The 15,709-nt window shown below is 42.5% G+C and overlaps 1 protein-coding gene across 2 annotated transcripts in view; it reads left to right on the forward strand.

Annotated features, from left to right (window-relative positions):
* Positions 1–15,709, forward strand: part of ST6GALNAC3 (ST6 N-acetylgalactosaminide alpha-2,6-sialyltransferase 3) — a 256,129-nt gene that overhangs the window by 86,810 nt on the left and 153,610 nt on the right. For both annotated transcript variants that reach the window (XM_066597804.1, XM_066597803.1), the window contains exon 2: positions 3,260–3,457. In XM_066597804.1, the coding sequence (XP_066453901.1) occupies positions 3,260–3,457 (198 nt within the window). The remainder of the gene's footprint in view (positions 1–3,259; positions 3,458–15,709) is intronic.

Below are 15,709 nucleotides of genomic sequence, written 5' to 3' on the forward strand. Positions count from 1 at the left end.
TGGAGAAGAATGGGCAGAAATAGTATAAAATTCACATTTTCTTCAATTTTTCTATTTCAAATTTAATGTAATAAATAAACCAAATTTATACAGAAAAAAATCTTCCTCCGCTTCTCTTATAGAGTCATTCCATGTCAAGTGGTCTAAAAGAAGAAAAAGTCCTTCATATCTCAGATTTTGTTCAAAATCTGTGTATTACACCGCCATGCTACCCGAAAGTAATTTCTTAAAGTTGTAGGTTCCTACATTAATGGTTCCTGAGTTACGCTCCCTGTTTCGGGGGGTTCTGCAAGTGCGCACAATAGTGAATAAAATGGCATTTTTTAAGTACTATTAAATTTGGAACTACGTGATCATAAAAGCTAAAAATTGGAGGTCCGGCACAACTTTTTAAGCTAAGTTTATTGGTACATCGTGAACTTTTCTGGTTCCAAAGCGAGCCTGACAACTTTGCCCGAAGGGTGATAAAAATCTGTCATTGTCCGCCGAAGAAAATGTGGGCCACTGTAGCTTCTACCCAAAAGATGATACAAACCTGATAATTGTAGCATGTATTATACTAGTGGTCGTCGCTATTCTGGGGAATTGTCAGCTCCCGAAGACCTCCAGGAGCTTCACAGCAATGCATCAGATATGTCATTCTTTACAAACATTATAAAAGTTACCACTTTTCAAGCTTAATTATAAACAAGAGTCGGCTTAAATTTTTTCTTTCTGATACTATGTGAAAGAGACTTTTTTTTCTCTATGAGATCAGTAGTTTTCATTTTGCAATGTTGCCTATGGTGTGGTTATAATTTCTGTCAAAGTCTGGGGTTTTCCAAATAACACTGCAGGTGGTAAAATCAGGTGAGGCAGCAGCGTCACTGCCCGTTCTCCTGCCATCGGCGCTCACATCCTGAGAGCCATGATGCTAGAAGTTTAAGAATGTGACGCTGCTGCCTCTCATTGGCTGTAGTTGTCATGTGATTTACTGTGACATCATCTGACGCAACACCCGCTAGGACTGCAGCGCTGGATCCCGTTGGCCGCGGAAGGGGACGTATCTTTTTTTAAATTATTTTCGCACTTGCGGTCCTGTTGAAAAGGGACGGTAACCGGACTACTCCTTCAGGTAATCAGCAATGGAAGACATTCGAACAAAGGTCCCCATTTTTATTCCTTTGTTTCACCTGTCATTAGACGGTAATTCGGCTCAATTTGACCACTTTGTCATCATATTTCATTGGCGATAGCAGATCCTTAGAACTCGCTGTCACTTCATTAGCGGTTAAGAGGGACCGAGCTTCCTCTGTGACGTCTTCGTCCTTCTGCCATCCAAACACAGAGGGTCCATAGGTTGCCATGGCAACAGGAGACCTAACAATGGCCCCCGGGTCTACGATAGATGATATTGTAATAATAAAGAGATAATACATAAATGCTAGAATAACAGAGGACTCAATAAGTAAAGGATGGGCTCTAGAAAATACCGGCAAAATATAGAAAAGGCAGGAAAGGGTGATATTACAATAATGAAAACATAACTTTTAATCGCTCCAATTAAAATAAGTGATGGATACAATCCTAATAATGATATGATAACTCGACCTCACAGTCACACAGACAAGTGTCTGAACGCATCAGACAGTTATATTGGTCTGCACAGACGATGTCTAATGTAAGAGACAATCATCTATAGCCTATAAAAGATAAGACAACATGGAGGCGTCTTACCAGCCTCCCAAGCCCGCTATACCAACTTGTCTAAGGACCTTCTACGCTTTAGATGGGTGCAATCAAAGGACCGGGTGCGCTCCTCTCGGGCGCTGTGGCTTAGTTGGTTAAAGCACCTGCCTAGTAAACATGAGATCCTGAGTTCAACTCTCGGCAGTGCCTTGTTCTCTTGGACAAACATCTGTCTGGGATGATTTAGTGATCCTACACTGAGCAGGGGGTTGGACCCGATGATCCCGGAGGTCCCTTCCAACTCTCTATGATTCTATGATTAAAAGTGGGGCAACCGCACATTCCCTGTCTAGAAGACCCGTCATTGAAAGGGAGAGTGCCACCCTTTTCAGGGCGATCACCCTTTTTTGATTATCAGGGCATAATACCTTCTGTGGACAGCCAGGATTAGTCCTGCATTTTTTGCTACAGATTGCACCCGTCTGAAGTGTCTTTTCTGTTAAAAAGATAATACACTGCCTTACAGAAGTACTGCAGTGTATAATCTGAAAGATCATGGTGCCTGCAAATAAAAAAGCAAAACTTATTTTTTTCTCCTTCACATACGACTTTTCGACCTCATAGATCCTTATCGAGCATAAGCAGCTTCAAGTGCCCTACAAAGACATAACAAATAAGAATATACAAGTAAAAAAGAATAAAAACTCCCTTTTTCAGAATTTCCACAAAAAAAAAAAGCTTGGTATTGCTGCATCCATAACAGCCCATGTAATATATTATACACATTGTTATCCCGCAAAAATGGTAAAGAAAAACAAAACAACCAAAATGCTTTTTTTTGTTCATTTTGCCTTTGAAAAGTATGCCGTAAAAGTGAAAAAAAAGTTCTACCTGCCCCAAAATGCTACCAAAATAGCTCGTCATGCAATAAACAAACCCCTACGCAGCTCCGTCCAAGGAAAAACAAAAACGCTCTGGGTCTTTACATGCAGCCATGCAATAAGTATAGTTTTTGTTGTTTTTTTTAAAGCGTCTTCATTGTGCAAAAGTGGAAAACCCGAAAGAAAGCATTAAGTTTTTGTGTTGTCATAATTGTTACGACCCGCAGAAAAAAGTTATTGTGTCATTCAAGCCGCATATGAACACCATAAAAGACAAAACAAGAATCAAAGCAGAATTGGTGTATTATTTCACCCCGTGCCCCACAAAATGTAACAGAAATTATACGTTATAAGTACCCCAAAATAGTATTATTAAAAACTACAGCTCATGGTGCAACTGATGAGCCGCCGTACTGCCATGTTGGCGCTGAAATAAAAAATTACGGCTTTTGAAAGGTGGAGATGAAAATCGGCCAAATATTGTTGTGTCCTTAAGTACCAAACTGAGTTGCGGCCCTAAGGGGTTAAGAGTGCTGAGCGCCTCCAGAAACAGTTAGATACATAGTTGTGACTCATATGTATCCGCAGCTCTGTCCGCGTGCTGCTTAGATTAGTGACCCTTTAAAAATGGACGCCACAGAACGCAGCTTGTTGGATTAGTTGCCGGTGTATTTTTCTTCCTAGGGGCTAACGTTTCTCTTTTGTTTCAGAGGGTCCCGGTGCTCGCCCTCAGCTCCGTGTCTGTCTTCCTGTTCCTGGTCGTCCTCCGTCTCATCAATGAAGTTAATTTTCTGAAGCTGCTTTCCTGTTTTGGGCAGACAAGTGCGCAGTGCGTCCCGGCTCCGGTCACATGGCGCCATCGCCCTCTCACGTACCACGACGGTTACATTAACATTAAGACACACGAGGTAAGACATAGAAAAGCATCGCTACAAATGTCATATCCAACAGCGGTCTACAGCAGATGGACTGATAATATTTCATCCTTGTAGATGTCTATATGCTAAATGCAAATATCACATCCGTTTATTCCAGCCGTGTCCGTTTTTTCTCGAAAATCGCTGATATAGTATTTGATAAACAGACTGTTCATCGTGCGCCTACTGAACACATAAGACATCGATATGATTGACATGTGAAACGAGTGAGCTCAAATCTGAAGATAGATTCAAAGAGAGATCCATGATTGATCCTTGCAAACGAGATTAAGTAAACAGAGCGAGAAATGATAAATAATGTTCCACTGTTTTATGATTCCGCCGTATGAATAACGAGGTATTATACATTAATCCCACAGCAGTATAATTACTTCAATAGACACTTAACAGCCAATTAATTCAATAGGTAGTTATTCCTGTGAAGGAAGGAACGAGGCAAGAAGACAATAAACTGGACAATCTACACTCTTTGTCAAAACAATCCCGTCCCTTGAAGAAGTTGTCGTTTCGCTGTATAACTCGGCATGCAGATCCGTCTCGGGCAGATATGTATAGGGTTAGAGTTGCGGTGTGAGTTGATGAACGGTCTTGAAATTGTAGGCCTTAAAAGTGGTTCTATCTGAGGCCTATAAAAAGGCTCACAGAGGGTGCACCTTTAACTCCTTAACACCACAAGTCCAACATTTACATCCTGGCAGGGTGGTAGTTAGTACAACAGGACATGCACTTGCCTCCTGTGGATGGCTTGGTCTCAGAAGTTTTGCTGAAGACAACCCGGTTTCAGTCCGTAGCGTCCAGTTTCATCTTTCACGACACCACTGCAAACAGAGGCGACCGTGGGAGTCTAAGGCCGTACATGTAATGGGGGCCAGGAGACCAAATACGCTTCAGCCAAGCGCCTGGAAATGGTTCCAACAGACACAGGGGTGTAACGATGGCGCCACCTGTCTCTGGATGGCGGACAATGAAACAGTTGGAGCTGCTGGTACTCATTGGATGATCGGATGCGCCGCTCTACTGGTGGTCTGTCGGGGGCGTCCTGAGCCCGGTCACCTTGTGTGCCCTCACACATCCACGGTCCCAAAACCTCCTAACAGTCTGGTCAGATGCTCCTCTCTCCTGGTGGTCTGTCGGGGTGTTCTGAGCCCGGTCACCTTGTGTGCCCTCACACATCCACCGGTCCCAACAGTCTGATCAGAACGGCCGGTGGGGGACAATTCATCACTACAACCATCCAGCTTCTCACATCCCAATAATGCACCCCTCTCAGACTCTGGTAACAGGGTGAAATCTCTTCTCTGTGTCGTAGAGGCGTCTAGTGGCCAACAAGCTCTACAAGCTGAAGAAGAGGTCACTACACACAAGGAGCCTCCAAGAGCCTCTTATAGGCCAAGGGGGGAACCTTAGTTGTGGTGATTAGATGACAAGACCTTTCATCATCAGGACCTAATCATCACAACTCATATCATTTGTATATCTGCCTGAGATGGAACGTCAGGACAGGTTTACAGCAAAATGACAACTTCTTCTAGGGGGCGGATTTTGACAATGAGAGTATTTATGACTCGGAGGATATGCCATAAATAGTCTAAATTTGGACAACCCCTTTAAACATAGTAACATAGTTCGTAAGGCTAAATGAAGACAATGTCCATCTAGTCCAGCCTGTTTAGCCTCCTTTTTTGTTGATCCATAGGAAGGCAAAAAAACCCCAAGAGCAGAAGCCAATTAGCCCTTTTGGGGAAAAAATTCCTTCCCGACTCCCTAATAGCAATCAGACTAATCCCTGGATCAATCCCTAATAGTTCCTACCTGTCTGTATACCCGGATTAACAATTAACCTAAGATTTATATCCTATAATATCCTTCCTCTCCAGAAAGACATCAAGTCCCCTTTTAAACTCCTCTATGGATTTTGCCATCACCACTTCCTCCGGCAGAGAGTTCCACAGTCTCACTGCTCTAACAGTAAAGAACCCTTTTCTATGTTGGTGATGAAACCTGCATTCTTCTAAGCGTAGCGGATGCCCTCTTGTTACCGTCGCAGTCCTGGGTATAAACAGATCATGGGAGAGATCCTTGTATTGTCCCCTCATGTATTTTTACATAGTTATTTGGTCGCCTATTAGCCTTCTTTTTTCTAGAGTACATAGTCCCAATTTTGATAGCCTCTCTGGGTATTCCAGTCCCTTCAAGGACCATAATGGTTATTTTTCAGCAGCCCATTTAACTTATCAAGGCAGCAAGGTAAAGAGGCCATTAAATGTGCTGTCCAAACTAGATTATCTTTTTAAGGACTCTTTCACTTGGGAATGAAAAATTCCACAAGACGGTGCGGAATATTCCGCTGAGCAGAAACATCTGCACCAAAATCTGAATGTCTAACATGCAGATTTTGATGTGGAAATTAAAATGGCAGAATTCTGCCTGGAAACCCACATTTAGACCTGTGATTTTTAGCATGGATTTAGATAACACAATATTCCTTCCTGTGTAAAAGAGCACTAAGGCCTCATGTCCACGGGGAAAATCAGATCCGCTGCGGATTTGTAACGTGGATTTGGGCTGCGGATGCACTGTAATTGTCTTTTATTTTTCATGCGGGAGATCAATTGAGCTATGTGCTCTATGAGCTCCCGCACGTGTGATCCGCACTAAAATGGAGCATGTCCATTTTTTTTCATGCTCCAGAAATTTTTTATTCACTTTTAAATACCATCCGCGGGTATTTATCTACCCGCGGGTGGTCAATGCATTCCTATGGGGTGCGGATCCGCGTGCGGGTGATCCGCTGCGGATTTTAATTCTTCTTTTCCCCGTGGACATGACGCCTTAGGCCTCATGTCCACGGGGAAAATCAGGCCCGCTACCGATTCTCCATGGAGAATCTGCAGCGGGTCCCTCCTGCCCCGCGGACATGAGCGCTGAAAATAAGAATAAATCAGAATTAACTCACCTCTCGCACGCTCCGGATCCTTACTTCGCTGCCGCGTCATCTTCTCTGCGTCGCGGCCGGATCTTCTTTCTTCGGCCCGGCGGATGCGCAGGATGACGTCGGTGACGTGCCCCGCGCATGCGCCGGCCCGAAGCAAAATGATCCGGCCGCGACTGAGAGAAGATGGCGCCGCGGCGAAGAGAAGAAACGGAGCGGGTGAGTAAAATCTGATTTTTGTCTCCCGCGGATCTGGATGGCTTCCATAGGCTTCAATAGAAGCCCGCGGGAGCCGTCCCCGCGGGAGACCCGCACGAAAATGGAGCATGGTCCAGATTTTTTCATGCTCCATTTTTTTTAAAATCACTTTTATTGACGATCTGCGGGTATTTATCTACCCGCGGGTGGTCAATGCATCCCTATGGGGTGCGGATTTTAATTCTTCTTTTGCCCGTCGACATTACGCCTGTGATGATATATAATAGTTGAGAGGTTCCTGGCCAGAGGAGCTTGCAATCTAAAGGGTAGCGAGTAGTTTTCAGTAGGAGTGTAATCCCGCATGACTTATATTTTTAGCTTTGAGTGGGTGGAGAAGCAATTAAACAATTGCATAGAAAGCAAGAAATTGGTGCCAAAACATCTATACAATTGGCCCCTGTGCCCAGAACCAGGGATTAAGAATCATGGATTTTTAAGTCGCCAAGTCGCGTACCGGAAAACAGCCGCCGTCCTCATCCTATACCGTAACAAAGGGGGAAATCAGCCTGTACACGGCCTGTATAATTCTCACTACTAACATGCTGATTTTGTGCTTTTCCTGCTGCCAAACAGTTTGACATAGTGAGATGGGCAGCTGAAGTGGCGTTTCACGAAAGGCCATCTGCATATTTAGGAGTTTGCAGAACTTGCCAAAAACATTCAATACATTCTATGAGAGCCTCAGAGAAAGCAAAAAATTCCCAGAAATCACAAACCGTTCTGGATGTTTTATTAGAAAGAACATTTACAGGTAGATAGATATGAAGGTATTTTCACACGGTACAACTGTCGGGCACATAAGTATCCGACAGCCGACAGTGTGAAACGCACCGGACCGATAGTAGTTAAAGTAAATGGAGACGGAGCGGGCAGGAAATTGTGCTGGCCCGTTCGCCTCCATTCACTGTAAACAGGCAGTCGCTCATAGATTCAGTGACTCCTGTTCATACTGAGTGAGAAGCCGCTCAGCAGTCGTTCCATTTCAGTGAGCTAAAACAAAACAACAAGCGACAGCTGAGCGGCTTCTTGCTCAGTACCATGTTGGTGGCCGTGTGTACACAGGCCAGCAGTTGCCCAAAATCGGTCATTTGAGCAATTATTAATTTATAATTATAAATACAGCACCAAAACCAAGCTTCAAAAACATAGATACAGCAAAAACAACCTCAGTACATAAATACAACACCTGAACCAAACTCATAACATAAATACAGCAGCAGAACTAAGCAATTGTATTGCGGAGGCACTAATGGACGCCTTAGAACATCAGAGGGGAGGAGACAGAGCCAGGAGGAGGAGGATTTAATTTATGTAGCTCCACAAGACATAGATAGATAGATAGATAGATAGATAGATAGATAGAGAGATATGGTATAGAGAGATATGAGGTAGAGAGAGAGATAGATATGAGATAGATATATAGATTTGAGATAGATATGAGATAGATAGATGATAGATATTAGATAGATGATAGATATGAGATAGATAGACAGATATTAGATGGATAGATAAATATGAGATAGATAGATAGATAAATATGAGCTAGATAGATAGATATGAGATAGATAGATAGATATGAGATAGATAGATAGATAGATAGATAGATAGATATGAGATAGATATGAGAGAGAGTGAGAGATAGGTAGATATGAGATAGATAGAAAGATAAGAGAGAGAGAGTGAGAGATAAATATGAGATAGATAGATAGATATGGGATAGATAGATATTAGATAGATATGGAAGAGAGTGAGAGATAGATAGATATGGGATAGATAGATATTAGATAGATAGAGAGATATGAGATAGATAGATAGATATGAGATAGATAAATAGATAGATACATATGAGATAGATAGATAGATAGATATGAGAGATAGATAGATATGAGAGAGAGTGAGAGATAGGTAGATATGAGATAGATAGGAGAGAGTGAGAGATAAATATGAAATAGATAGATAGATATGGGATAGATAAATATGGGATAGATAGATATTAGATAGATAGAGAGATATGAGATAGATAGATATGGAAGAGAGTGAGAGATAGATAGATATGAGATAGATAGAAAGATAGATATGGGATAGATAGATATTAGATGGATAGAGAGATATGAGATAGATAGAGAGATAGATATGAGATAGATAGATATGAGAGATAGCTATGAGATAGATATGAGAGAGAGTGAGAGATAGGTAGATATGAGATAGATAGATAGATAAGAGAGAGAGAGTGAGAGATAAATATGAGATAGATAGATAGATATGGGATAGATAAATATGGGATAGATAGATATTAGATAGATAGAGAGATATGAGGTAGATAGATATGGAAGAGAGTGAGAGATAGATAGATATGAGATAGATAGAGAGATTGATATGGGATAGATAGATATTAGATAGATAGAGAGATATGAGATAGATAGAGAGATAGATATAAGATAGATAGATATGGGATAGATAGATATTAGATAGATAGAGAGATATGAGATAGATAGATAGATATGAGATAGATAGATATGAGATAGATAAATAGATAGATACATATGAGATAGATAGGAGAGAGAGTGAGAGATAAATATGAGATAGATAGATAGATAGATATGGGATAGATAAATATGGGATAGATAGATATTAGATAGATAGAGAGATATGAGATAGATAGATATGGAAGAGAGTGAGAGATAGATAGATATGAGATAGATAGAAAGATAGATATGGGATAGATAGATATTAGATAGATAGAGAGATATGAGATAGATAGATAGAGAGATAGATAGAGAGATAGATATGAGATAGATAGATATTTGATAGATAGATAGATATTAGATAGATAGAGAGATAGATATGATAGATAGATATATATGAGATAGATATGAGAGAGAGAGTGAGAGATAGATAGATATGAGATAGATAGATATGAGATAGATAGATAGATATTAGATAGATAGAGAGATATGGGATAGATAGATATGAGATAGATAGAGAGATAGATATGGGATAGATAGATATGAGATAGATAGAGAGATAGATATGAGATAGATAGATATGGGATAGATAGATATTAGATAGATAGAGAGATATGAGAGAGAGAGAGATAGATATGAGAGATAGATAGATATATATGAGATAGATATGAGAGAGAGAGTGAGAGATAGATACATAGATAGATATGAGAGAGAGATAGATATGAGATAGATAGATATGGGATAGATAGATAGATAGATATTAGATAGATAGAGAGATAGATATGATAGATAGATAGATATGAGAGAGAGTAAGAGATAGATATGAGATAGATCAATAGATAGATATTAGATAGATAGAGAGATATGAGATAGATAGATATGGGATAGATGGATATGAGATGGATAGATAGATATGAGATAGATAGATAGATAGATAGATAGATAGATATGAGATAGATAGATAGGAGATAGATATGAGATAGATAGATAGATAGATAGATAGGAGATAGATAGATAGATAGATATGGGATAGATAGATAGATAGATAGATATTAGATAGATAGAGAGATAGATATGATAGATAGATAGATATGAGAGAGAGTAAGAGATAGATATGAGATAGATCAATAGATAGATATTAGATAGATAGAGAGATATGAGATAGATAGATAGATATGGGATAGATGGATATGAGATGGATAGATAGATATGAGATAGATAGATAGATAGATAGATAGATAGATATGAGATAGATAGATAGGAGATAGATAGATAGATAGATATGAGATAGATAGATGGATAGATAGATAGATAGATAGATAGATAGATGGATAGATAGATAGATAGATAGATAGATAGATAGGAGATAGATAGATAGATAGGAGATAGATAGATATGAGATAGATAGGAGATAGATAGATAGATAGATAGATAGATAGATAGATAGATAGATAGATATGAGATAGATAGATAGATAGGAGATAGATATTAAGTTCAAAAGGTTCATTGGTCAAAATTATTACAATTTACTTTCTGTAGATTGGGGTGATTCAGGGATCGGTTCTCATCACTAGATTGGTTGGTTCCCCTGATTCGGGGGGGGTTTGCCTTTCTCTGGGTGATCTTTCAGTAAGGTGTTGTATATAATCTCATCTATGTCCCCCCCACACTGTCTCTGGAGTCTGTTAGTGACGCGGCGGCCCCCATTGTTCTGCTCTTGTACACGCCGCGGAGCCCTCCAGACCTCTCACTTATGGGGAACGCTGCAGAAAGAAGAAACAATTCCTCATTTCCATTCACATCCTTCTAATCTGTCACAAAAATCTGCCCAGAATCTCGTCTGCTCTGTTTCTGAAAGCGGTAATAATGGCGGCGTCGGGTCCTGCTGGCTGCTCGGCTTTTCAGCTCTGATTATGGATTCATAGCACAGCTTGACGGTTATTAAAATCCCGTATGTGAGAGGCCCGCACAACACAAAGAGATAGGAATTGGCATTCTGCAGAGATAATGCTATCTAATGGGCAAGGCATGCAGCAGGCGCTCATCCTCCAAGCTGCAACATCTAAGGCAGCCAGACATTTGTATGCTGATGGAGTAGAGATGACCACTGCAAGTCCCAGCCTTCCCCGCCGCCCGCACAGTAATTATCCGCGTTCTAGCGCAGCGACTGACTCATTATTTCTGCAAGAATATCTGTGGGGTAGGGTCCCCATCCCCTGCGACGGGGCTTCACTGCCCCCAGATACCTGCAGCAATTGAGAATTAGGAGGCTTTGTGACTATGTTGCAGAGTGTGCAGCATTACAGCTACTTTCCAGTATATTGCTGTCAGTGAATGGAAACTTTCTTTGTTGTGTTTATACACTGATCACGTCCAGCTGCCACAGATAGGCTTTGTCGTTCACATTTGTTTTGGGGCGTCTTGCAGAGATCGAACATCAAAACCTGGATGAAAAAACTAAGTTATGGTGCTCATAAGACAGATCCAGAGGAGTCCGGTGATGTGTTGTGCATACTTAGCTGGTGCCCAGTTACCACGCTGTCACCCATGGAAGTCGGCACACAGACTCACCTCTGCAGGTTGTGCATGTGCACTGCCATAGAGAACAATGTATATGTGCGCGCACGGTCTGCAGAGAGGAGGCCTATGCAGTCTGCACGCCGACTTCTATGGGTGGTAGTGTGAGAATAGGTAGCCAGGTAAGTATGCAATGCACGTCTCTGGACTCCACAAGACATCTACCTTGAGCAGCAACATTGTAGTACATTGTACAACCCCGATTCAAAAAAGGTGGGACTCTGGAAATTGTAAATAAATGTAAAGAAGCAAGGATACAATGATTCGGAAATCATCTATAAGCATATTTTATTCACAACAGAACATATCAGAAGGGGGAAGGGAGACATTTTTCCATTCCATTTAAAGATGAACTCATTTAGAAATTAATGGCAGCATCTCACAAAAGTTGGGACAAGGTTAAAAAAAAGGCTAGGAAAGTAAGTGGTACAACTGAAGCTACTTACACACGGGCGACCTTTGTGCATTTGCAACACACAAAACGTGTTTTCAATGGGCTTGTGCGATGTGTTTTACTGTATCATTGAAAACTATGGGTGATGCGTTCCGAGCAAGATGAAAAGAGACGACATGCAGCTTGTTGCTCATGTATATGACTATTTAAAAGAATGCGGTTGATATTCATGCAAGATTTGTGCGTCTCGCAACGTGCAAATCTTGCGCGAGTTTCTCGGCCATGTGAAACCAGCCTAAGTCACAGGATTGTATGTAAAAAGAGCATGTTAGAGAGGCAGAGTCTCTCAGAAGGAAAGATGGTCGGAGGTTCACCAGTCTGTAAAAAACTGCCTGTAAAAATTGTAGAACAACTTCAGGAAAAAGTTCCTTAATATAAAACGGTGAAGACTTTGAATATCGCACCATCTACAGTACATAATATCACCCCAAACATCAGAGAATCTAGAGAAACTCATGTGCACAAGTGACAAGGCCAATGGTCAATATTGGATGCTGGAGATCTACAGGCCCTCAGGCGGCACCGCATTAAAAACCGGCTTGATTCTGTAATGCAAATCACTGCATAGGCTCAGGAATACTTCCAGAAATCTTTTTCTGTGAACACAGTCCACCGTGCAATCCACAAATGAAAGCTAAAGCGGTATCGTGCAGAGAAGATACCGTACAACATCAACACAACCCCAAAACGAGGTGTTCTGCGGTGAGAGGGTCCTTTGGGACCCGTCGCCGCTCTTCTGCGCAAGCGCGCGAGCCGAATGACGTCACGCGCATGCGCAGAAGGCCGGGAGCCCCGGCAAATTTAAAATCTCCCAGCTCCTAAAGGTAGCCAGGAACCAGGAGATGTTACCTTGGACCACGGTGAGCGGTCCCTGGGCCCATGATCGCCGCTATCCATTGGACGAAAAAGCCGCTATCCATCACGAAAAAGTTTTTAAAAAGTACAAGTTTCACCTCCCCTCCTGGATCGGATCCAAGAGGGGAGGGGAAAATACTCACCTCGGGTCCTCCGCGATGTCCCGGTGTTCCTGGACCTGAAGTCCCCTTCTGCGCATGCACGCCCGTTGTCAATAATCGGGCACATGCACAGAGGGGCTCAGGCCCCGGGAAAATCAAAATCCCTCTGCTCCTGGCTGTCATATGTAGCCAGGAGCAGAGAGATTTCACCGGGAAGAGGATCACTGTTATCCAATGGATAACCGTGATCATTTAAAGCAAAAAAAAGTAAAAAAAAAAATTTTAAAAGCTTACATTTCATCTCCCCGCACGGATCATATCCGTGAGGGAGGATGAAAGTACGTACATAAGGCCCCCGGATTTATCCGCGGACCTTACCCCAGCTTCTGCACGCACGCCCGTCGCCAAAATGGCAGACGCATGCGCAAAAGCTGTGGATTGCCAGGATAATTTAAATTCTCCTTGATCCTGGCTACAAAACTGAGCCAAGAGCCTGGAGATTTCACGCGGGGCCGCGGTGAGCGGTTCCTGATCACGTGTTCGCGGTTATCCAATGGATAATGGCGATCACGTAAAAGTTTAAAAAAAATTTCAAGTTTCATCTCCCGTCACTGATGCGATCGGTGAGAGGAGATTAAACTTTTTACCGGAGGCCTCCGTATTTGAACCCCTACGCGATCCTCCTCCGTGAACCTTCCCGGATTCTGCACATGCGACCGCTGGTAAAATGCCGGGCACATGCGCAGGAGTCAGGGAGCCCCGGAAACTTAAAATCTCCTTGCTCTCGGCGACCAACAGTCGCTGAGTGCTTGGAGCAATGACTGGTGGCCTCGTTGAGTGGTCCACGGTCACGTGATAAAAAAGTAGCGATCTAACATAGGTCAGTCTCACATGACCGGATAGGAATTACGGATTCCGCATGCGTCTGATCCGCGGTATTACGCAGATCAATCGCATTGAATTACACAATTCCGCTCACATTAGTGGATCGGAATTGCGTAATCCACTCGCAGAAAAGAGAACGCAGCAGGTTCTATTTTACTGCGGATATCCGCAACAAAGAGCCCATTGTGCTCCATGGTTGCAGATATACCCGCAGCCCATACGCAACTACATTGTATACGGGCTGCGGGTACCCGTGTCATCGCTAAGCGACGGTGCGGGAAATGCAAAAAAAAGTGTACTGCGAATGACCGTCTGTGTGAGTAGGCAGTTATGCGCAGTACATTACGCGGCCGTACGCAGGGTCACAGATGGGCTCATAGCTGGGATCTGCTGCGGGCCTCCGCAAGCGGATTCCACCTACGGCTGTGTGAGCCGGGCGTTATTCAGACGGCTACCTGTAATCCGAAATTTACAAGAAGCCCCGGGAACGCTCGGCTTCCTGCAGTTCCAGGAGCAGCTTGTTGAGCGTCTTCTGTGTGAGACCGCCGCACCTCATCAAGCTTACGGAGACTCACAGAGCGCCACTTTTTACACCCCATACCCGCCACTGAGGTCAAGAAATGACCCCCAAAAAGCATAAGAGGAGGAGGTATACCCAGTTTTATTGCCCCATGTCCCCTTCCCAACCAGCCTCCGTAACTACCCCTGTCTTCGAAAATACCACACAGTTCACATTATTACTTTTATCTAAGATTTGGGGAACGCCGAAAAGGGCGCGGAGGGGGGGGGGGGATATTTTTAGGGAGTCAATTTTTATTCCGTACAAGTGAGTAATGAGGCCTGGAATTTATTCAGTTGTGCCCTGCAACCCAACGGGGGTTCCCTCCATTATAGGCCTTGCCATGGGTCCTGTAAGTAGATTATGGCAACAATGGGAATGTTTCTGAACTCGGGACAAACGGGGGTATCTATTTTGGGGTGAACGTCTTCATTCCTATGTACACTGTACAAAAAAACCTGTTTTTAAATTGACAAAATTGCCAAAAAAATGAAAATCGTCATTTTTTCCTTCTGCTTTGCTTAGATTTATTCAAATACTGTGGGGTAAAAATACACAATACACCCCTAGATGAATTTGTTAAGGGGTCTAGTTTTCAAAATGGGGTCATTTGAGGGAGTTCTTTATCGTTTTGGCCGCTCAATGGCTCTATAAGTGGGCAATGGGGCCTGGAAATTATTCCGTTGTACCCTGAAATCCAACGGGTGCTCCTTCCATTATAGGCCTAGCCATGTGTCCTGTAAGCAGATTAGGGCCACATTGGGTATGTTTCTGAACACGGGACAAACAGGGGTATCCATTTTGGGGTGAAAGTCTTCATTCATTTGTGTGCTGTACAAAAATAAACTGTATTTAAATTGACACAATTGCCAAAAAAATGAAAATCGTAACTTTTTTCCTACTGCTTTGCTTCGATTTATTCAAAAATAATAGGGTTACAATACACAGTACACCCCTAGGTGAACGCGTTAAGGTGTCTTGTTTTTAAAATGGGGTCATTTGTGGGGGTTCTCTTTGGTTTTGGCCGCTCAAGAACTCTACAAGTGTGCTCTGGGGCCTAAAAGGCCTTCAAGCAAAATTTATGTTCTAAAAGCCACGACTACTCCTTTCATTTTGGGCCCCGTTGTGCATCCAGA

Source organism: Eleutherodactylus coqui, chromosome 3, assembly GCF_035609145.1.
Source record: "Eleutherodactylus coqui strain aEleCoq1 chromosome 3, aEleCoq1.hap1, whole genome shotgun sequence".
Lineage (NCBI taxonomy): Eukaryota > Metazoa > Chordata > Amphibia > Anura > Eleutherodactylidae > Eleutherodactylus > Eleutherodactylus coqui.